At 49.4% G+C, this 22,534-nt stretch overlaps 1 protein-coding gene across 2 annotated transcripts in view; it reads left to right on the forward strand.

The window, feature by feature from the left end:
- DOCK5 (dedicator of cytokinesis 5) overlaps positions 1–22,534 on the forward strand; it is a 60,571-nt gene that overhangs the window by 29,822 nt on the left and 8,215 nt on the right. The window contains exons 28-49 of one of the 2 annotated variants that reach the window (XM_053966546.1): positions 216–310; positions 840–918; positions 1,107–1,207; positions 2,017–2,075; positions 2,545–2,699; positions 3,602–3,687; positions 4,177–4,333; positions 5,204–5,244; positions 5,344–5,434; positions 5,906–6,025; positions 7,046–7,135; positions 7,901–8,005; positions 9,337–9,478; positions 11,802–11,883; positions 12,076–12,160; positions 12,550–12,636; positions 13,060–13,236; positions 15,505–15,588; positions 15,991–16,128; positions 17,044–17,210; positions 18,553–18,730; positions 22,340–22,478. In XM_053966546.1, coding sequence (XP_053822521.1) covers positions 216–310; positions 840–918; positions 1,107–1,207; positions 2,017–2,075; positions 2,545–2,699; positions 3,602–3,687; positions 4,177–4,333; positions 5,204–5,244; positions 5,344–5,434; positions 5,906–6,025; positions 7,046–7,135; positions 7,901–8,005; positions 9,337–9,478; positions 11,802–11,883; positions 12,076–12,160; positions 12,550–12,636; positions 13,060–13,236; positions 15,505–15,588; positions 15,991–16,128; positions 17,044–17,210; positions 18,553–18,730; positions 22,340–22,478 — 2,458 coding nt within the window. The remainder of the gene's footprint in view (positions 1–215; positions 311–839; positions 919–1,106; positions 1,208–2,016; positions 2,076–2,544; positions 2,700–3,601; positions 3,688–4,176; positions 4,334–5,203; positions 5,245–5,343; positions 5,435–5,905; positions 6,026–7,045; positions 7,136–7,900; positions 8,006–9,336; positions 9,479–11,801; positions 11,884–12,075; positions 12,161–12,549; positions 12,637–13,059; positions 13,237–15,504; positions 15,589–15,990; positions 16,129–17,043; positions 17,211–18,552; positions 18,731–22,339; positions 22,479–22,534) is intronic. The other variant, XM_053966547.1, reaches the window with a different exon arrangement.

Consider the following 22,534-nt stretch of genomic DNA (forward strand, 5'->3'; position numbering starts at 1 on the left):
GCAAGTGGATGGATGAGATGTCAGGAATAATTTCATGATTGGGCCGTACCCACAGAATGAGAGACCCCTCTTAGGCACTGATTGCCAATCAGCGTGGTCGTTAATCAATGCAGTCCCAAACATTTGCATTTCATGAGCTCACAGCATCGTCTCCCTGTAATTCCGTGGACATAAACCCACCACGTGCAACCTGATGGGCTTTCTTTTTCCAACAGGACTTCCTGATGGAAACATTCATTATGTTCAAGGATCTGATTGGGAAGAATGTGTATGCAGCTGACTGGATGGTCATGAACATGATGCAGAGCAGGTACAGGGTTAAATCTGGGTTGAGTCTGGCTTTGGAGCCTCCCTGGACCTGACCGGAGGGTGACTCACACAAGGCAGTTTATTTTCTTCAGCCACTTCAGGTTGGTTTAAATCAGATTTCAGCCAATTTTAGTTCCTGTGCGTTTCCACTGGTGGAACTGGAAATCTCTGTCCTGCCCAGAACGTCAAGCCCTGGGGTCTTTTTTACAACTTAATCCAGAGAAGCCTTTCTGGTCTCAGTTCTGGGGGAATCACATGGAAAACCTAAAGCCAGAACTGGACAATGCTTAACCACTCTTCCAGAGAGGAAATTTTCTGATATCCAACCTGAGCCTCCCTGATGCAACTTGAGGCTGTTAAACCAAGGGTTAACTTTGCCTGAATATTCCCTGATTTAAAGGAATTCTTGCCTTTTTTGGGAGCATCTGTTGCTGTTCCTGAGCTTACACATAGGAGCTGTAAACCCAGAGCTGCGATGTCATTGATTTTGTTTACAGAATCACCTTTATTCAATGTTTTTATCTCTTTAGGGTTTTCCTCCGGGCAGTGAACCAATTCACCTCCGTCCTCAACCGCTTCTTCCTGGATCAGACTAATTTTGAACTCCAGGTGATTGTCCTGTTTCTTCTGGATTTTCTTATGGATCCCAAACCTGACAGAACAGCTAAATCCCACTGTCAGCAGGCTGTGGCTCGCCGTGGTTCCCCTCCTCATGGAGGGGCTGGGCAGCTTTTTTTGTGCCTGTTGTTGCTTTTCCTTTGCTGTCCTCCCATTTTAATCTCCTTTCTCTCCCCCAGCTCTGGAATAACTATTTCCATTTGGCAGTGGCCTTCCTCACTCACGAGTCCCTCCAACTGGAGACCTTCTCCCAGGCCAAACGCAACAAAATCATCAAGAAGTGAGTTCCCATTTCAGGCCCTTTTTTGCTGTCAGGAGGCTCCGTTTGGGCTGTTCCAGACACCCCCACGCAGCCCCAGGGTGGGAGGAGGTGCCGTGGAAATGCTGATTAAGGCACTGTGATAAAGGGGTGACCAGGACAAGATGTCAGGGCTGTAAATTAGGGCTGTTTGAAGTTTGGTCAGGCAGACCTTGAACTGCTGCAGCACCTTGCCAGGAGTCTCTCCACTGGAAGGTCTATAATGGAAAGGTTGTCACAATTCCCAGAATTCCCTTCTGCAATTCCTCAGCCTTTATGGAAGGTAGGTCAGAGGAATCCTAAAAGCCCTCCAGCTTTTTAGTCCCCCACCTTTTACTTTTCTTTTTTTCAGAGTCATTCATAGCCCCAAACCAGCAATTTTTAGTCACTGAGCAGCTTTTACCTCTTCATTTCCTTGGAACTGGGTGCCTGGATGGATATCTCTGAGCATCTTGACACAGACTTTTGTTATGATTTGTCCCCTTTTTTCTGCAGAAGTGGCTTGAAGAAGCCTGATAATGAAATTTTTTGCATTGCCTTGCTGTCAGAGGTAAAAGCTTTGGGAAAAAAACCCCAAAGCCAACCAAAGTGGGGTGGAATTGCAGGGCAGGAGGGCTGCAGCTTTCAGGAAATCTGAATTCCCAGGAAATTCTGCTCTCAGCAATCTGCAGTGCCCTGTCAGAGTGAGCCATGGCCATTTGTGGCTTTGCCATTCACTTCTTCAGCAGCATTCCAAGGATCATTTCAGTGCTTGGGCCTTCCTCATCTCTTCCTTTTAATACTTTTTCTAGGTATGGGGACATGAGGAAAGAAATTGGCTTCAAAATCAGGGATATGTGGTATAACCTGGGTGAGTTCCAGCTAAAGAATTATCTTTATTCCAGCTCTCAAGCTGGCTTTCAAATCCTTTATTTCCTTATAAAAGCTGCACTTGTTTAATGTGGGGGAAATGCACTTATAGTTCAGCTGTTTCAGCACATAAAAACCTCCTTTTTCCTGTGAATAACTTGGAAAAGCTGATTTTCTCCTCACATCAGCTGCTGAGATAATTTCTTAGATTTCCTCTAAAGGATGTTCTGCCATGTAAGGATGAGTGGAATTTTCAGAGAGCCTTTTTTTGTGATTTACAATTCAGCTCAGTTATTTCCTTGGGCTATTCCTGAATTTTGGAGCTGTAACCTGTTAATTCTTCCTTAAGTAACATCCACATAAAATCCACATAAATTCTGAGCAGAGTGTTTGTTGTGTGAATAATGTGCTTAAACATTGGGAAATCCAAATCCTGCCACTGGATGTATTTGACTTTCAATTTCTTGCAGGTCCCCACAAAATAAAATTCATCCCAGCAATGGTGGGGCCAATCCTGGAGGTGACCCTGGTCCCAGAGCCTGAGCTGAGGAAAGCAACAATTCCCATCTTTTTTGACATGATGCAGTGTGAGTTCAACTTCAGTGGGAACGGGAACTTCCACATGGTAAGGGATGCCTTATATAACCAACATATATAACAATACAGTATATATAGATATTAAATACAATATAATGGGAAATAGATATATGCCATATGTAAAAAGACAGTAATCTAATTTATAATATTATACATACAGTATTATACACAATGTAGTTGTATATTCATTATATATGACTCTAAAATATTATCTATTTAAAATAATGTATATATAAAAATACACTATAATATATGTATTTGCAATATATACACAATACTGGTATCTTCACAAATGTTCCACATTGTCCATCAGGCAAAAGAAAAATAGAATACTTAAACAAAACAAAAAAAAACCCCACCCAAAATTGTGCCAAACCCCTTGGCAGGTCCCTCTGGTTTGTAGGGTTCAGGACTTGCCAGTTCTGTCCTGACTGAGCCTTTCCATGACTTTCATAATCCCTGAATTCCCCTTTTTTCACCCTTCCCTGCATTTGCAGAGGTATCAATGCTCACCTCTAAACTGGGAAGGAGTTTGGAGACCCTCAGAGGGTCTAAAATATAATTTTAGCTATTTATTTACCTTTACAATAACAACATAAATCCCCCCCAACAGACTTTTGGCTGTAAGTGACTCTGCAGAAAGCTGCTGGGCAGTCACATATTAGGATTATTTGGTCACTTAATTACCCCAGAGCATTGCTGTGTGGGGTGAGAGAGGGAGGACCTGCATTTCCTTGCTCCAATCGTGCCTTTTGGATTTTTACTCCTTTTATTCTGCCTCAGCACTGAGAACAGCCTGGCCTTGGCCTGCAAACCCAGCGTGTGCTGGTGGGGAGGCTCAGGAGCCCCCCAGGCTGTTTCTGGTGCCAGCCCCTGCTCCTGAGAGCTGCTCTCTGTTTGACTGGGGTTTTTTTTTTTTTGCCTTTCCAGTTTGAAAATGAGCTGATCACCAGGCTAGACCAGGAGGTGGAGGGGGGCCGAGGGGATGAGCAGTACAAGGTCCTGCTGGAGAAACTGTGAGTTTTATAAAGCACCTGGAGGCTCTTTTTATATATTTTTCCACACTTTATTGGGCTGCTTTTCTAATGCAACGAAGCCCTAATTCATTAATTGTTCCAGTGAACAGGAAGCGGGTGCAGCTGCAGTGATCTTAGTGCTGTGCATGTGTTCTGGCGCTGATTGCCCAAAAAATGAGGGGTTTATTTGCACTTTTAACTGCCCTAAACTGGAGATGGAATTCAGAGTCAGCTGCCAAACTGGGGAGGGGGCTGCAAGTGGAAGAGCAGGTTCAAAGTTAAAGCAAAATTGGAAATTTTAGCAACAAAAACTCAATTTTTTTGACCAGCAAATGCTGTTGTGCCCTGCCTGAGTTGGCTGTCTCGGGTGTGCGTGTCCAGCACGGAGTGTCCATCCAGGGAAACGTTGGAGGTTTTGGGTAATTGACACCGAAATCCCATTTGGCAGTACTGGGAGGCACAGCTGAGCGCTGCCCCGTGTCCCTGCAGGCTGCTGGAGCACTGCAGGAAGCACAAGTACCTGTCAGCCCCGGGAGAGGTGTTTGCCCTGCTGGTCAGCAGCCTCCTGGAGAACCTGCTGGACTACAGGACCATCATGCACGACGAGAGCAAGGAGAACCGCATGAGCTGCACTGTCAACGTGCTGGTAGGGCTGGGGGCACCTCCCCGGGGCTGGGGGTACGTCCCCGGGGCTGGGGACACCTCCCCGGGGCTGGGGACACCTCCCCTGGTGGGGGACACCTCCCCTGGGCATTGGGCACCTCCCCTGAGCTGGGGAGCCCTCCCTGGGGCTGGGGACCCTTACCTGGGCTTTGGGGCCCTCCCCTGGGGTTTGGGCACCTCCCCGGGGCTGGGGACCCATCCTCTGGGCTAGGGACCCTTCCTGGGCTTTGGACACCTCCCCTGGGCTTTAGGGACCTCCCCTGGGCTTTAGGGACCTCCCCTGAGCTTTGGGCACCTCCCCTGGGCTTTGGGCACCTCCCCTGGGCTGGGGACCCTTCCCCCAGGCTGGAGACCATTCCCCCAGGCTGGGGACACCTCTGCTGGGCTTTGGGCACCTCCCCTGGGCTTTTCTAGACCTCCTTGGAATCATTTTTATCTAGGGGAGGATTTCAATGAATTCCTCATTCCGTTTTTGGTTAATGATCTGCTCAAGTCAGGCTCTGGAGCTGTAATGACAGAAAGATGGACAGTCCAAAATCAAGTCCTTGGCTGGTCCTCCCAATCTGGAACCCTGGAACACAGGCAGAAAAGATGCCTGGCTGATGGCTGGGATCCCTGTTCCCCTGCAAAGAGCCTGTATAACTTTAGACAAGTGATTTCTCTGATTTGCCCCTTTTTTTGGAGGTGCTGGTGCCCCCCTGGGATGAAGGGATGGATCCACCTGAGCAGCCAAAACAACAGCAAATATCCCTGAAATTCCTAAAACTGCTGCTCAGGTTACTTGCCTAGAGATGATTCTGCAAATCTGTGGTGCTCTGCATTGCCAATGTTTGACTTTTTCTCTTGTTGGCAGAATTTTTACAAGGAGAAGAAGCGAGAGGACATTTACATCAGGTAGGCCATGTCCTTGAGCCTGAAGAAGCCTTTGTTCCCCTGGAGCTCCCTTGGATGCAGGAGTCCTTCACACCAAGGAATTGCTTTTGCTTTGCTCAGGTATCTGTACAAACTCAGGGACCTGCACACAGACTGTGAGAACTTCACAGAGGCTGCCTACACGCTGCTCCTGCACGCTGAGCTGCTCCAGGTATCCCAGGCTTTGGGATTTCATGAGGCACCTCATGAAAAACACCTCAGAATAACCAAAGCACTTGTTTTTCTGCTTTTAATGGGACTTTGGATCATGTAGGTACCAGTGGTCATTGAGGGGCTTCACGGTCTTGGGGATTCCACAGCAAAATAACTATGATATATATATAAAATGATATATATATAATGATATAATGAGATATAAATAATCACATATGATTTACCTATATAAGTGTATGCTATAAAATATATAAAATAAGTGATATAATCAAGTAATAATGATAAAAGAAAAATCATTATTAGCATCACTTTGTTGCATCCTGCTGCTGCAGGGAGCTGGGAGAGAATGTCTCAGGTTTATATCCCTGCCAAACTCCCTTTGCCTCAATGAGGGATTTCTTTTGAGTCACCCTGTGATTTATCTGGAATTGTTCCAGTTGTTTCACCTTTGCCTTTTTCCCTGTCCCAGTGGTCAGAGAAGCCCTGTGTCCCTCACCTGCTGCAGAGGGACTCCTACTGCGTGTACTCCCAGCAGGAGCTCAAGGAGAAACTCTACCAGGAGATCATCTCCTTCTTCGACAGGGGCAAGGTGAGAGTCTCACCCTGTTCCTGCAGCAAACCCTGCCTTGGCAAATTCACTTTGGTGTGGATTTAGGATTTCCTTACTGATAAATTCTTGGGGCAGGCTGGGGTTGGTTAAAAAGGGAAAAGCAGATGTGGTTCCACACCTGGCTGGGATTTTGACAGGGATCCCAATACTGCCATCAGCAGGGCACATGTTTGTCTGGAGATATTTAAATGCTATTTCTGTGTTGGCCAAAGAGTGTCTGGAAGGTGAAGCTGTTCAAGGTTCTGGGTAGATGGGAACAGGGCAGGTGTTTTCCTTCCTTCCCCTGGCAGTGGCTCCTGTCAGGTTTCTGGGCTTGCAGGGAGAGAGGCTTCCCTGGCTGGCACTGACCCTGGGAGCTGCACCTTGGAGAGAGGGTTCTGCCAGGGCTGAATGGCTTTGAGCTGAAATAAGGGAAATTTAGATGGGATCTTGGGAGGGAATTCCTCCCTGTGAGGGGCTGGGATGGAATTCCCAGAGGAGCTGGGGCTGCCCCTGGATCCCTGGAAGTGTCCAAGGCCAGGCTGGAGCAGCCTGGGATAGTGGGAGGTGTCCCTGCCCATGGCAGGGGGTGGCACTGGGCTTTGAGGACCCTTTCCACCCAAAATCCATGATTCCATGATGAGACAAACCAAGGAAGCCCTGTCCCAGTGCTGCTGGAGGAGGAGACCACCTGGGCTTCTCTCTGCTGTTCAGACCTGTCCTTCCTCCTCCCAGCACCTCAGTTTGTCCTGTCAGGATCCCAGTGGAGACCTGGCTTTGTAAATCACTCTCAGATCTCCAAATCACAAGATCTGTATGACTGTAATAATCCCTGCAAAAAAAAAAAAAAAAATGCACAGCAGAGTCTGAGGGAAACCTGGCAGAGCATGAAAGTAGTGCCTGAATTAAAATCAGCTGCGTTTTTGTTTACCTATCTGTGCTAATGAAGGCTTTTAACTGAGTCTTTCATGTTGCCTGTGCTCTTCTTCCCCCTCCTGCCTGTCCTCACCCTCTGTGGAGATGTGGGAAAAAGCCATTCAGCTGAGCAAGGAGCTGGCTGACATGTATGAAAACAAGGTCTTTGACTACGAGGGACTTGGTAATCTCCTGGTAAGGCTTTTTTCCTCCATATCCAGCAGGCTGCTGACTGCTTAAATTAATACTGTTCAAGCAGGATAAGCTTAAAATAAATGTATGTTAAAGACAAACAAACCAACTTAACCCCATGGCTTTGTAAAGGTTAGTAGTAGAATAAATATTTTCATAGTGTATTTTCACCTCCTAATTAGCATGATAATACCATTTGCAGATGTTTAGAATTCTTGAACTTAACCAAATGAAGTAACATCCAGGGTGTATTTTCAGGCTCCATAAACCTCATCGCCTTGTTTTTTCTGTGGTAAAAGTGCTGGGCATGAACACAGAGCTAGAGAATCCTCTTGGCTCTGAATTCTGCTTTTTAGTGGTTAAGGATGGAACCAGATGGTCTTTATGTTCTTTCACAGCAGAATCATCTGCCCAGTTTTATTTCTGCCAGTTCTCTGACATTTGTCACCATTTGTGTCTGTTCTCTTTCAGAATATATTTGTATTTCATTTGTTTTCCCACAGTGAAGGATTTCAAATATCCTTCTGGAATCCTAAAGCCGTGGCATTGTTCTCATGTCTGTAGACCAGGAAATGAAGTTGGTTCTGGCCCAGACAAAGCAAATATTTAATCAAGTAAATGGATAAGGATGAGAGACTGCATCAAAAAGCAGTTGTGAAGTGTGTTCTGAGGGCAGAGCTCAGAGATCAGGAATTGTCCCTGGGAATGTGAGCTGGCAATGTCCTGGAGTATTCCAAAGTGAAAGTGTGGTGTTGTTTTCTTTTCCAGAAAAAAAGAGCTACTTTTTATGAGAACATCATGAAGGCCATGAGACCTCAGCCTGAGTACTTTGCTGTTGGATACTATGGACAGGGTTTTCCCTCTTTCCTGAGGGTAAGGATCCTTCCCCACTCAAACTCTCCACTGCTGGAGACCCTAAAAGTCACAACTTTTGCAGAGCTTCCAAGAAAATTCGGTGCCAAACTCCTTTTCCTTTCAGTGGCACTGACAGATCTAAACCCCAGGAGTGTTTCAGAGCATTTCAGTGTCTAAAAAGAATCAAGTCAGAGATGAAATGTTGTGTGTTCCAGCTCGAGTGGAGTCTGGGTGTTACAACAGGTTTTTTAGATGAGTGTTAAGTTCTTCTATGGATTTAAGCAGAGTTTGCCTTCTGTGTTTGTGCTCTCTCTGAAATGTGATTGTTGCTGTTAGAAAACGTTCACCCTGTGAAGAAATTATCCCATTGCTTTTCGGCCTCAATCAACCAAATTTTCAGGACAGGGATTATTCCAGTGGTCAAGGAGAGTTTGTCCCACACAGAAGAATTCAAGTGTAAAGGTGCTTCTTATTTAAGACAGCTGCTGAGCACTGCTGGATCTGTGGAGGACAGGAATGACTCAGATCCAGGGTCAGCAAGGCTGAAAATATTCCTGTTAATTAAAATTCAGGGCCATTTTACCTACTCAGACTGGAGCTGTTTGAAATTCTGCTCTTCAGTGGAAGCCAAGCTTAAAAAAAGAGAAGAATGTTAAGTTAAAACTGTACGAGGAGATGGCATGGAGGGCTTTCAAATCCAGGCCATGTTTTGGAATCCATCCCTTCCCAAAACCACTGCCAGGTGGAAAAATGATTGGCCATGGTCTGGTGTTGGGTGTGTAGAACAGAACTGCCAGGGCTAGACATTGTGGGTGGGGGTGGTCAGGAATGGGCCTGAGGTGAAATTCCCACCTGTGCCCAGGGACATCCCTCAGGGAGCTCACACCAGGGCTGGCAGGCAGCAGGCAGGTGCCTGTATTTAAGAATTTCCTGGCACATTTATTCTGCTACTAAAAATCAGCTCCTGGCTGAGGTTGCTGTGCTGAAGCTGGGAGTTCAAGGAGTGCTGGGAGGTGTGAGCAGCCCGGTGACTCTGGGATGTGTTTGTGGACAGCAGCACCTGTGTGAGGGTCTCCCTGCTCATTGCAGGTGGCCTTTAAAAGCTCCCTTCCAACCCTAGTTGATGATTCTCTGTGGAGCAATGGATTTTTTAGACAAATCTGAGGTTCCCCTTGCCAGGCCTGGCTCCCAGGAGGTGCTGTGCCCTCATTCCAGCCTGTGTTCCTTCCTTCACCTCTTCTGTCCAGCTGGGATCAACCCTTCCCATAAACCAGCTCTGGGGGGGTTTGGAAAGCTCTGTCCCACTGCTTTGTTGAATTTTAATTCCCTTTTTCTTCTCCTGCCCACAGAATAAGATGTTCATCTACCGTGGCAAAGAGTACGAGCGGAGGGAGGATTTTAACCTGAAGCTGCTGACCCAGTTCCCCAGTGCTGAGAAGATGACCAGCACAGCCCCTCCAGCAGAGGAGATCAAGGCTTCCCCCAAACAGTGTATCTTTTGGGTTTGGGGCATCTTGGCACATCCCAGAGCTCCCTGTTCCCTACAACAACACAGCTGGTGAACAGCAGTAGTGAGAAGTGAGGGGGTTATTGCTTCAGGGGGTGTGGAGGCAGGCACTGGGCATGAAAATGGGGTTATCCAGAGCTGTGAGGGTGGATTTAAAGGCTGTTTGAGGCTGTCAGAGTTAAACAAGTTGCTGTCGGGGTGAGGAACAGACTGCAGGGAGGATTTCCTGTGTTCTCACTCAGGTGGTGCTGGCTGCTCTGGCCATGATGAGACCCAGTTGGGTATTTCTGGGTGAAAGATGGGAAATGCAGGCTGTGAAAGTAGGATGAGAAGTGAAGGGTGCTCCCTTCTTCCTTGCAGTCCTTTAGCATTTATGAAGTGCTGGGGTTTGTGTGTTTTTTTCCCCTGCAAGTCCCTTTGTAAGAAGTGTGAAGTGATAATGTCACTAAAAGTTGCTAGGTGCAGAGCCCTTACTATTTTTTAATTCTTATTTTCCCCCTTGCTGGTGGGACTCCAAGCTGTGTCCCAAGCTCCCCACCAGGCTTAAGATCCTCTGAATTGTGTGTGTGAGCCAGTGGAGATGCTCCAGATTGCTGCCAGGGACTTCAGTCAGGAAAACCAAGTTCTGGGCTTCCAGCCTCTGCTCACCAGGCCAGGCTGAAGAATCTGAAGGTCCATTTTGGCCCTCAAACCCTGTGCACGAAGGCCCAGCCCAGGCAATGATAGCAGATGCTTCCTGTGCAATCCTCCTGCCAAGCATTGAATCCACATAGGAAATTAAAATCCATTCAAGATCAAACTTGGTATCAAAAATGCCTCTTGTGTTGCTGCTTTGTTTCAGCTGCTTCCTTTGCATCTGTTTGTGTTTGTTCTGATGTTTCTGGCTCGGGATGAACCCGAGCTGCAGAATTTGGATGCAGATCTGAACCGTCCCCAAGGTTTGGGGGTGTTGGGTTCCGGGACTCTGGCACAGCCCTGGGATGAAGGGAGCAGCTGCAGGGCTTGGATTTGGGACAGGTTCTCCTTGGACTCCCACAAACACCTCCTGAGAGGAGGAGTGCCCAGATCTCTGTTGTGTTAGGCAGACCTTGCTGCTTCTGGGGTTGGTTTTCCTTTCAGGCTCCTTTAACCTCCTTTGCCTCAGGCTCTTTTTTATTTCTTTAGGCTGGTTTTTTGCTCTTTTATGACAAAATAACCTCGTCCTTCTTTTGGTAGTGATGTGCTGGGGCTTCCAGGTGAGCTTGCTGAGCCTCAGGGCTCCCTGCAGCCCAAAGCAGCCCAGGGCCACCAGCTGAGCACAGGGAGCTGTGCAGGGGCTCAGCAGGGCACACAGCCCAAGCTGAGGGGCTCTCCTGGGACACATAGCTCCTCAGCTGGGCTCAGAGCCTGATCTAACCTGGCTCTGTTCTTTGGGGCTCAGCTTTGCCTGGGGGCCAGCTGGCTCCTCACTGCAGGCAGGGTGACTTTGCTCTGGCTCTCAAAATGCTCTTCAGAGCCACCTCAGTGAATTAAAGGATGTGTGGGGGCTGCCTTAACCCCCCACTGAAACATTGCCACTTCAGAGGGCAGGGGATGCACAGAAATCATCTCCTAATGGGGTCAGATTGGCTAAGCCTTGCTTTTCCAGCCAGGTTTTTGCTCTCGTAAAGCCTCAGCACAGTTCTTAAAGCAGAATTTTGGAGGAACATGATAAGCTGTTGTGCTTGGGGATACAATTGCTAAGATCTTCTTAATGTCTGTCATTATTCACAGGTGCAAAAGCTGAGTGTGAAGCAATTCCTTTGTTCAGTTGGCTTCATGAATCTAAAAAGTGGGAGGGAAGGAGCAGCAGCCTCTGATAAGTAACTGTGGGGTGAGACAAGAGGCAGATGCATCCACAGAATCTCCTGCAGAACCTTGCTGCCCTTTTTCTTGTCTCCCAAAGTGGTGTTGAGAATTCCCAAGCATTTTCAGGGAATTTCAGCACCTGCAAGTGTCCAAGGCCAGGTTGGAGCACCCTGGGGTAGAGGAAGGTGTCCCTGTCCATGGCAGGGGCTGGCACTGGCTGAATTTCAAGGTCCTTTCCAACACAAACCATTCTGGGTTTATTACTTGTAAAGTCCTTTTCTTTCTGGGTTTTTAATTCACAAAGATGCAACAGAATGCCTGTGATTTATGATGAATTAGCCAGGTTTGAAGAAAAATACTTAACGAGAGCACAGGGATTTGTGGAAGAGTCTGACAGTGGAAACAGGAAGGGTTTTTCTCTCCCTCTCCTGTTTTCCCAAAAGGGTTCCTAGTTTTTCTTCCTTAACCAGAGCTGCTCAGATGTGCAGTGCTTCATTGTGAAGCCTGTGATGAACCTGCCACCTAATTACAAAGACAAACCTGTTCCTGAACAGATCTTAAAGTAATTTATTTTTCTTTTCCCTCAACATTTTGTGTGTGTTTTCCCCACTAACTTGGGCACAGAGTACTGTGCCTTTGTATCTTGTGTAAATTTTGTCAATTCCTCCCCACAAACTGTGAGGAAACACTTGAATATCTGAGTGAGGAGGATGGGAGGTGAGGAAGATCACCTTTTTACTCTGCTTCTTCCCAGCTACTACAGAGCCAACGAGGTGCAGCAATTCACTCACTCCAGACCTGTCAGGAAAGGAGAGAAAGATCCAGACAACGAGTTTGCTGTGAGTCCTTTGCCTTTGGTTTGGTTTGTTGGTGGCACTTTGACCAAACTGTCACCTTTTCCCTCTCTTGTGGCCACAGAGGTTGGGAAGGAAAAAGTAGGAGACACAAGGGGCACTGCAGTCTCCACCTGAAGCTCGGGGTGATGTCAAGGGGCTCCACAGCTGGAGTTTGAACATTCAGCATCCTTCAGAATCCATAAAGGTGGTGCTGTGGGAGCCCAGCCTCACCAGAGCCCAGCGTGGGGCTCCATCCCAGTGAGGGGAGGTGGGAATGGCTGTGGAGTTCTGCCAGCTTGTTCTGGAAGCCTCATTCCTCACAGGAGAGACTTGAGTTGCAAGACCAATATTTCCCTTACATCTCAGATATCTTTTTTTCCTTCTCTGACCAGAACATGTGGATAGAAAGGACAACTTACACAACAGCTTATGCATTTCCAGGCATCCTCAAGTGGTTTGAGGTCAAACAGGTCACAACGGTGAGTTCTCCATGGGGGCTGCATCTCCTCCTCTCCAATCCCTCATGAAATAAAGCCTTGGAGCACTTGGGAATGCCAGTCCTTCCACTGTTGGATAAAAGCAAATTATTTAGTTTCTTACTGACTGGAGAGGAATAAATCACAGAACCATGGAATCCCAGAATGGTTTGGGTTAGGAAGACCTTAAAATCATCCAGTGCCACCCTCTGCCGTGGCAGGGACACCTTCCACTGTCCCAGGGTGCTCCAGCCTGGCCTTGGACACTTCCAGGGATCCAGGGGCACCCTCAGCTTCTGTGGGAATTCCATCCCAGCCCCTCCCTACCCTCCCAGGGAAGGATTTCTTCCTAAAAATTGCATGGAGGTTTGAAAGGTTTATTCTGTGACTCTGAAGAAGGCTCATTCTGTTTCTTCTGTCCCTCAGGAGGAGATCAGCCCCCTGGAGAATGCCATAGAAACCATGGAGCTCACCAATGAGAAGATCACCAACGTAGTGCAGCAGCACATGTGGGACCGGAGCCTGCCCGTGCACCCCCTGTCCATGCTGCTCAACGGCATTGTGGACCCTGCCGTCATGGGAGGCTACACCAACTATGAGAAGGTCTTTGGCACGTCCATGGAGCCCCTCTGCAGGGCTGGGGCAGCTGGGGGTGTCCACCTGGAGAGGAGAAGGCCCCAGGGAGAGCTCAGAGCCCCTTGCAGGGCCTGAAGGGGCTCCAGGAGAGCTGGAGAGGGGCTGGGGACAAGAGATGGAGGGACAGGACACAGGGAATGGCTCCCACTGCCAGAGGGCAGGGATGGATGGGATATTGGGAAGGAATTGTTCCCTGGGAGGGGCTGGGAGGGAATTCCCAGGGGAGCTGTGGCTGCCCCTGGATCCCTGGCAGTGCCTGATCCCTGAAGTCCCTTGCAGCCCAAAGCACTGCAGGACTCTGAGCTGTAGCTGCTCTGGAGCCCTGCAGTGTGCAGGGCCCAGGTGGGAGCTGGCAGGTCCAGTTCCATTTCCAGCTGGCACAGAACAGCCCTGCCTGGGGCTCTGTGTGTGCACAGCTCAGCCGGGAGGAGAAGAGGACAAAGAGCAGAGGTTTGCACTGACTGCAGGGTGGAAGGGCTCAGCTTTGGTGCTCTCAGGGCCGGGGGAGGATCCAGCTCTTCTGGGCCTCCTTTGCAGTGGAATAAGAACCTGCTCCTGCCTTGTGGGGCACAGAGGTGCTTGGGCATTCTGGGTAACAGAGAAAAGCCAAAACCTGGCTGTTCCTCCCCAGTATCAATAGGGGATGAGAAGGCAAAAGAGGCTTTTTCTTACCAGCAGCCTCTGTGTCTTTGGAGTCTTGCAACAGAGCAAATAATTCAGGAAAAAAGCAGCATTTCCTGTACAGGTTTACTCAGCTGACTTCACTTGAGCAGTGTAGGTTGTTCTTTTTTGTGATGTTTAACTTAAGCTGTTGATTCCCTCCACCTAATGATGAAATTCCCAGCACAAAATGCACTGCTTGTTTCCACAAAGAGGGTGGAATGTGGTAAAACACATTTAATTCTCCTCAGCTGTGTCCCAGTCCCATGAAATGAGGTGCACACGTTAATTGGGAGAGCGGCTGATTGATCTGGGGTCTAACTCTGCTGATTCCAGAGGAGTTTGGATGCTTTGCCAGGGCTGAATTTGGCCCTGAATCCTCCCATTTTATGAATTAAGGTTGACATCAAGTTTAGAATTACAAAAGTGGGAAAGCAGTTAAAACTAGAAAACACAAAATCTCTGCAGCCACATCTGGAAATACTCATTTCTAGTTCATATTTTCCTATTTCAGCTGCAGATCAGTGCAGAACATTTGGCTTTTGTGGGCGGCTAAAATCTGCGTTTTAATTGTTTCATTGTAGCCAAAACCCAAAGTTGGGGTTTTTAACATCTTTCCTCTTTCAATAATTAAGCACTTTCAAGGAAAATCCTCTGGGACCAACCCAGCAGCCCTTTCCCAGGCTCACCTCCATCCTGTTCAGGATCAAACCCCCAGCCCTATAAACTTGTACCACAGTCCAGTCTTACAGAAGTAAAAAAAAATATACTCAGAGGCCGAAGTAGCTCAGAGAGACAAATGAAAAACTTATTAGGGGGTTTATCTACAAAAAAAAAGTTATTCTCAGCAGGAATAAGGATCCATTTTAATGGGATACATCATGGGAATTGGCACAAATTTAAGTTTTCGGTCCAGGAAAACGGATTTGTTTTTGTTCAACTTCAAACCAAGACCAGATTCTGCTGATTAAAGGTAAACCCAGGAGAAGTGGAGACTAAAGGGGCTTTGTTGAAGGAAGCTGGGAGCACACATCCCAGCATGGTCTTTATTTCTTCTGAATCTTTGTAACCAGCCCCAGGTGAAAATGAGGGATTTAAGGACTGAAATAAGGAAATTGCAGCAGGAGCTGCTTTGCTCTCCTTGGGCCAGCTGGCCTTGGGTGCTGTGGGGCACTGACTGCTGAAAAATAAAGAGGCTTTTTGAAGTCAGAACTTGAGGTTTTGGGTCTGCCACTCACATTTAAGTGAGAAGTAGAAGTGATGGAACCTCAGTTATTCAAATCAGTGCTGTGAGAAAGGGGATCTGGGCTGAGCAAAACCTTTCTGATGCAGTAACTTTTTTTCCATGTGTTTTGCTAGGAAAAAAACCTGTAATTTTTAAAATAAAAAAGTGGGGTTTGTTCCCTTTTCCCAACAAATAACCCTGGTTCTTTGTCCCTCAGCTTGGTGCCAGCAAAATTTGGGTTTAATATGAGGAAAAATGGCAGTGAATTGCTTTTAAAGGATTTTCCCCTCAGAGCTGCCTGAGGAAGCAGTGTCTGTGTCACCTGTGTCACCTTCTCTCTGTGCTTCCAGGCCTTCTTCACAGAGAAATATCTTCAAGAACATCCTGAAGATCAAGACAAAATTGAGCTGCTCAAGCAACAAATTGCTATCCAGGTATGGAATTGGGAATATGGAGGCACTGGGGGAGTGGGGAAGAGGGAATCCTGGAATGCTTTGGGTGGGAAGGGCCCATCCAGTGCCACCCCTGCCATGGGCAGTGACACCTCCCACCATCCCAGGGTGCTCCAAATCCCATCCAGCCTGGCCTGGGGAAAACGTTGATGTTTGTTCAACACCTGGAGCTCCAGCACGGAAGTTCCCTCGCTGCCAGCAGCTCTGAGGCAGCAGCTGAGCTCCCTTGCTGTGTCACTGTTTATTTTCCCCTCTGCAAACGCAAAACACGTTGATATAAATCCTTCATTTTTATCTGAGCTGTTTAACTGACACTCTGGGGAGCAGGAGGGCTGGTTTGTGCTCCTGCAGCTCATTCTGCTCCTTCCTCCCACCCTCCCTCAGATGCCTCTCCTGGCAGAGGGGATCCGGATCCACGGCGAGAAGCTGACGGAGCAGCTGAAGCCCCTGCACGAGAGGCTCACAGCCTGCTTCAGGGAGCTCAGGAGGAAGGTGGAGAAGCAGTACGGGGTCATAACTCTGGTGAGGGAACCTGCTTTTTCCATGTTTTGCCCCAGAGGAACCCAACTCCCCCTTTTCCACCCATGGGTGGGTGTGAGGTGGTGTCAGAGAATCTCAGAATCATCAGGGTTGGGAAAGAGCTTTGAGACCATGGAGTCCCAGCTGTGCCCTGTCCCCACCTTGTCCCCAGCCCAGAGCTCTGAGTGCCACATCTAGCCCTTCCTTGGTCACCTCCAGGGATGGGCACTCCAAACCTCCCCGGGCAGTGCCAAGGCCTGAGCACCCTTTCCATGGGGAAATTCCTGCTGCTGCCCACCCTGAGCCTGCCCTGGCCCAGCCTGAGGCCGTTCCCTCTCCTCCTGTCCCTGTTCCCTGGAGCAGAGCCCAACCCCCCCAGCTGTCCCCTCCTGGCAGGACTTGTGCAGAGCCAGAAGGGCCCCCCTGAGCCTCCTTTTCTCCAGGCTGAGCCCCTTCCCAGCTCCCTCAGCCTCTCCTGGTGCTCCTGACCCCTCCCCAGGTCTGTTCCCTTCCCTGGATTCCCCCCAGCCCCTCCATGTCCTTCCTAAATTGGGGAGCCCAGAACTGGAGGTGTGCCCTCCCCGATTGCCCAAGGGGCAGTGCCTGCCCTGGTCCTGCTGTCCACTCTGCTCCTGATCCCTTTGGCCACATGGGCACACCTGGGCTTATGTCCAGCTGCGTCCATCAGTCCCCCCAGGTCCTTTTGTGTCCAGCAGCTCTGTCCCCAGCCTGGGGGTTGTGGCCCAAGTGCAGGACCCTTGGTGCTGTTAGCCCTCTGTCCCTGGGTTCAGCCTGTGGACCCAGCCTGGCCTGTGCAGGGCCCCAGGCTTGCTGCAGATCTGCTGCAGCGCTGCTGCTGCAACACTGCTGCAGATCTGCTGCTGCTGCTGCTTTCTCACGCTGTTCCCGTCCCTGCAGCCCCCAGCGCTGACCGAGAGGAAGCCCAGCAGGTCGGGCTCGGTGGTGCTGCCCTACATCATGTCCTCCACCCTCAGGAGGCTCTCGGTCACCTCCGTGGCCTCATCCGTGGCCTCCACCTCGTCCACCTCGTCCGAGAGCACTTCCTCCAGGCCGGGCTCCGACGGGTCAGTGACTGGCAGTGACCAACAGCGGGGGCTGCGCCCGAGAGAGGAGCAGGGGCTGCGCCTGAGAGAGGAGCAGGGGATATGCCTTAGACAGGTTCAGGGCTGTGCCCTAGAGAGGAGCAGGGGCTGTTCCCTAGAGAGGAGCAGGGGATGTGCCCAAGAGAGGAGCAGGGGATATGCCTTAGACAGGTTCAGGGCTGTGCCCGAGAGAGGAGCAGGGGCTGTGCCCGAGAGAGGAGCAGGAGCTGTGCCCGAGAGAGGAGCAGGGGCTGTGCCCTAGAGAGGATCAAGGGCTGTGCCCGAGAGAGGAGCAGGGGATGTGCCCTAGAGAGGAGCAGGGGATGTGCCTGAGAGAGCAGGGGTCACCGCTGTTCAGGAATGGGAGTGAGGCGTCACACAGACTCTGGGTCCCTTCAGAAGGCTGATCTGAGTTTATTAGAGACCCATTATTTTATAGACTGTTCTGATACAGGTGCACCTGATTGGTCATTTGATCAACACCACTCACACCACTGGTTAATTAAGAAAACATTCTTTGGTAAACATCTTATGAGAAAACAACTGTTCAAAACACCAGCTGCAAGATTGTTTAATTCTTTCTCTCAGCCTTCTCAAAACTCCCCAGAACAATTCCTGGGAAAGTTTATGTGGCTTCTCTCTCTCTGACTAAGCTGTCACATCCACAATCAGGTGCTATGAAAATCAAGTTTCACTCTATGGAAATACATTTAAAATGTTACTGGAGGTCAATGTTGCTGTTCCATTTTACAGACGGGGCTTTGGTGCACAAACAGAGGGAACTGAACCCCAGCTGCTGCCTCTGGAGTGCAGTTATCCCCAGTGCATTCCAGGTGCCCACTGCCTCTGTTTCCCAGGAAAACAGGGGTGTGAGGCACCACAAAGGGGTTTATTTTGGTCAGCCAAGAAGTGAATAAGGCACATAGCACGTGTTTCACTCTGTTTGCAGCTGCATCCGTGGTGTGGAAAGGAGCTGCCACACCTGGGGACATCCCCTGATGTCACTTGTCTGTGCATTGACTTTACAGCTGGGATAACCCGAGTTTAGGTGGTTTGGTGCAGGTCAGTGGGACTCATGGCTGAGCAGGAACTGCAGCTATGGCTCCCTCTGCAAGCAGATCACGCTTTACCTTGGACAAAAAACATATCATACTCAGAATTCCAGGGGTAACAGCACAAATCCCACTGGACAATCCATGTTCCTGCCTCACTTTTTCACAGTAATCCCTTACACAAATTAAGAGATCACAGCTTTTAAACAAAGAGCCCTTACCATGTCTGATGGACTCGTGTTTCATGTTTTTCTCACTCTTTTGGGCCACAGATCTACCCTGGAGCCTCTCTTGGAGAGGAGAATATCCACATCTTCCAGAGCTGAGGAGCTGCCTGTGAAAGACGATGGTGACAACAGGATTAGCAAACTCAAGAGGAAGGAGTGGAGCATTAGCAAGTCTCAGGTTATTGTGGAGAAGGAGCCAGAAACAGAACTGACTTCCAAAATGGTAAAAAAACCCATCATCATAACGTCAGCAGTAATAAAACCCACAGCAGGAGCTGAGTGTTTCCATTGCTCTCAGCCGTGCTGGTCAGGGGGAACCTCATTAAACAGTGGGAGGGGTTCAAATACCAACCAGCCTCAGTCATCTGAGTAATTCTCTTTTTTTTTAATTTGGAAAATTCATGTCACAGGCCCAACTGCAGCTTGGCTGGAGGTGCAGACTGGGAGCAGGAGGCTCAGGGAGGTGCTGAGCAGAGCTGAGCCCTGGGGTGCTCTCAGCACCATGGCAAACCCCTGTTTTGGTTGGAGCAAGGAGCTCCTGCTCAGCCAGGCAGGGATCCAGCTGCCCAGCCAGATGTTGAGCTGCTGTCAGGCAGCAGCACTGCACAAATCAAATATCCTGTGAGGTGCAGACCCCTTGGATGGATCAGGGAGTTGGGAGAAGCTGCTCTGGTGGTTCAATCACCAGCTCTGGAAACCTGGCTCTGCCAGGCTGTGCTCTGCTGCAGCCCCGTGTGAGGGCAGGGTGGTCACTGCTTGAGGAATAAACCAGAATGTGCACCCCAGAGGAGGCTGGGATGAGGAACAGACTGGAGGCTGTTGAGCTTTAAGGCTCACAGTGGGGTTCAGAGTGGTCACCCAGAGCACAGTTTCAGCTCACAGACAGAACTGTACACCCGGGATATTGTCCTGATGGACATCAAAACTGTGTTATACCTTGAAATATTGTCCTGATGGGTGTAAAAGCTGTGTTACACCCTGAGATATTGTCCTGATGGATGTAAAAGCTGTGTTACACCCCAGGATATTGTCCTGATGGATGTAAAAGCTGTGTTACACCCCAGGATATTGTCCTGATGGATGTAAAAGCTGTGCTACACCCCAGGATATTGTCCTGATGGATGTAAAAGCTGTGTTACACCCCAAAATACTGTCCTGATGGATGTAAAAGCTGTGCTACATCTTGAGATATTGTCCTGATGGATGTAAAAGCTGTGTTACACCCCAGGATATTGTCCTGATGGATGTAAAAACTATGCTACATCTTGAGATATTGTCCTGATGGATGTAAAAGCTGTGTTACACCCTGGGATATTGTCCTGAAGGACATAAATACTGTGCTACACTCTGAAGCTGAGAGAATTGGGCACCTGGGTATTTCAGTGCTCCTAATCTCACTGAGGTTGATTGCAAATCTGATTTAACACAGGCTCATTTTTCACAATAGCACGAAAACACAAATTCCTGTGTTTCCCTTTCCTCTCCAAGTTCCAGCTGAATCTGGCAGGGGCAGGTAGTGCTGATCCATTTTCAGGAATTCTCATCAGCTCTGAGGGATGCTGCCAGCACTTGGAGGCTGCAGAGTGTTTCTAAGAAGGGGATCTGTGGTGCCAGGGTGCTGTCATTGGTACTGACAGCATTTCCAGCCCAGGAAAACTGGGGTTGTGGATGCTGGTGCTGCAGGAGGCCTGGCCCTCTGCCTCTGGAATTGCTGTTGGATGAAATCCCCAATATCTCTGAAGGGAAGGAGCCATCCAGGGTTCCAGTCCTGCCTCAGGATGCTGCAAAGCCCAGGAAAAACTGCTTTTATGGCTGCTCTGCTCCAGGGTTCCACAGTGAGAGCAGGAGTTGGACAGAAGGATTTTCTGGAACTCTGGACTAAGCTGTCTGGGAGCTGGGAAGCCAGAGGGAAGCAAGGACTGCCTGGGCTTTAGGTGTATGTGGTCCCTTCTGTGCAGAGAGAAATCCTGAACTGCTTGGGGATGGAGAATTGATCTCTGAAAAAGAGTTTAATTATGTGTTTAGGTGACAGCCTGCTCTGGGAAGCAATGAACTAGTATTTAAAAGGACTCCAGTATTCATGCACTGGACTTTTGGGGCCACACTGAGGCGGCCTCGTGGTTTGAGTGAAGAGCACAAAGGATGTGACACTGGAAGGAGCTGGATGCAAATTCCCAAATGCAAAGGATTTGCTCTGTAAAGCCTAAAATAGACTCATTTCACAGCCTTCAGGAGCTGGAGGATACCAGAGCCCTGACCTGCACCCAGAATTTTATTTTTCTTTATTTCTTGGAAAGAGTTCACCCTTACTCCCCTCCAAAGTTTTTCCACAGAACTGCAGCAATTTTTCAGTGTGACATCTTCTCTCTTTAATTAATACACCTTGATTAATACAGTTAATTAATACATTAATAACACCATTAAAAGCAGTTTAGTGCTGTTCAGGAAGTGCCAGGGGAAGCTGGGCTGTGTCCTGGGAGCACAGAGGGTGCCTTTGACACAGCCAAGCCAGGCAGGGCTTTCACTCCTGTTCACCTCTTGTGCCTGGTGTTGTGACCCTGTGACAGCTCTGAGTTCCCTGCCTGTGCTCACCTCTCTGTGCCAGGTGTTTGTGTCATGGACAGCTCTGAATGCCCTGCCTGTGCTCACCTCTCTGTGCCAGGTGTTTGTGTCCCTGTGACAGCTCTGAGTTCCCTGCCTGTGCTCACCTCTCCCTGCCAGGTGTTTGTGTCACTGTGACAGCTCTGAATGCCCTGCCTGTGCTCACCTCTCTGTGCCAGGTGTTTGTGTCCCTGTGACAGCTCTGAGTTCCCTGCCTGTGCTCACCTCTCTGTGCCAGGTGTTTGTGTCCCTGTGACAGCTCTGAGTTCCCTGCCTGTGCTCACCTCTCTGTGCCAGGTGTTTGTGTCATGGACAGCTCTGAGTTCCCTGCCTGTGCTCACCTCTCTGTGCCAGGTGTTTGTGTCACTGTGACAGCTCTGAGTTCCCTGCCTGTGCTCACCTCTCCCTGCCAGGTGTTTGTGTCACTGACAGCTCTGTGTTACCAGGCTGTGCTCACCTCTCTGTGCCAGGTGTTTGTGTCATGGACAGCTCTGAGTTCCCTGCCTGTGCTCACCTCTCTGTGCCAGGTGTTTGTGTCATGGACAGCTCTGAATGCCCTGCCTGTGCTCACCTCTCTGTGCCAGGTGTTTGTGTCATGGACAGCTCTGAGTTCCCTGCCTGTGCTCACCTCTCTGTGCCAGGTGTTTGTGTCATGGACAGCTCTGAGTTCCCTGCCTGTGCTCACCTCTCCCTGCCAGGTGTTTGTGTCACTGTGACAGCTCTGAGTTCCCTGCCTGTGCTCACCTCTCCCTGCCAGGTGTTTGTGTCACTGTGACAGCTCTGAGTTCCCTGCCTGTGCTCACCTCTCTGTGCCAGGTGTTTGTGTCACTGACAGCTCTGATTTACCAGGCTGTGCTCACCTCTCTGTGCCAGGTGTTTGTGTCACTGACAGCTCTGATTTACCAGGCTGTGCTCACCTCTCCCTGCCAGGTGTTTGTGTCACTGACAGCTCTGTGTTACCAGGCTGTGCTCACCTCTCTGTGCCAGGTGTTTGTGTCACTGTGACAGCTCTGAATGCCCTGCCTGTGCTCACCTCTCTGTGCCAGGTGTTTGTGTCACTGACAGCTCTGTGTTACCAGGCTGTGCTCACCTCTCTGTGCCAGGTGTTTGTGTCACTGACAGCTCTGTGTTACCAGGCTGTGCTCACCTCTCTGTGCCAGGTGTTTGTGTCACTGACAGCTCTGATTTACCAGGCTGTGCTCACCTGAAGTGTCTGTGTCTGTGTTCCCAGCAGGGCATGGCAGGGAAGGCACAGAGGCCCAAGAGTCTGCAGCTAGGAGACAACAGGCTGACCCTGCTCCAGAGCTCCTCGCTGCAGCAATCCACCCGCAGCCCTCCCCCCATCACCCCCAAAACCCCCCGGACCCAGAGTAAGTCCTGCTGCTTGGAATATTGTGGGAATGACTCCGTGTTTGCTGAGGGAACA

This window comes from Vidua chalybeata, chromosome 28 (genome assembly GCF_026979565.1).
Source record: "Vidua chalybeata isolate OUT-0048 chromosome 28, bVidCha1 merged haplotype, whole genome shotgun sequence".
Taxonomy (NCBI): domain Eukaryota; kingdom Metazoa; phylum Chordata; class Aves; order Passeriformes; family Viduidae; genus Vidua; species Vidua chalybeata.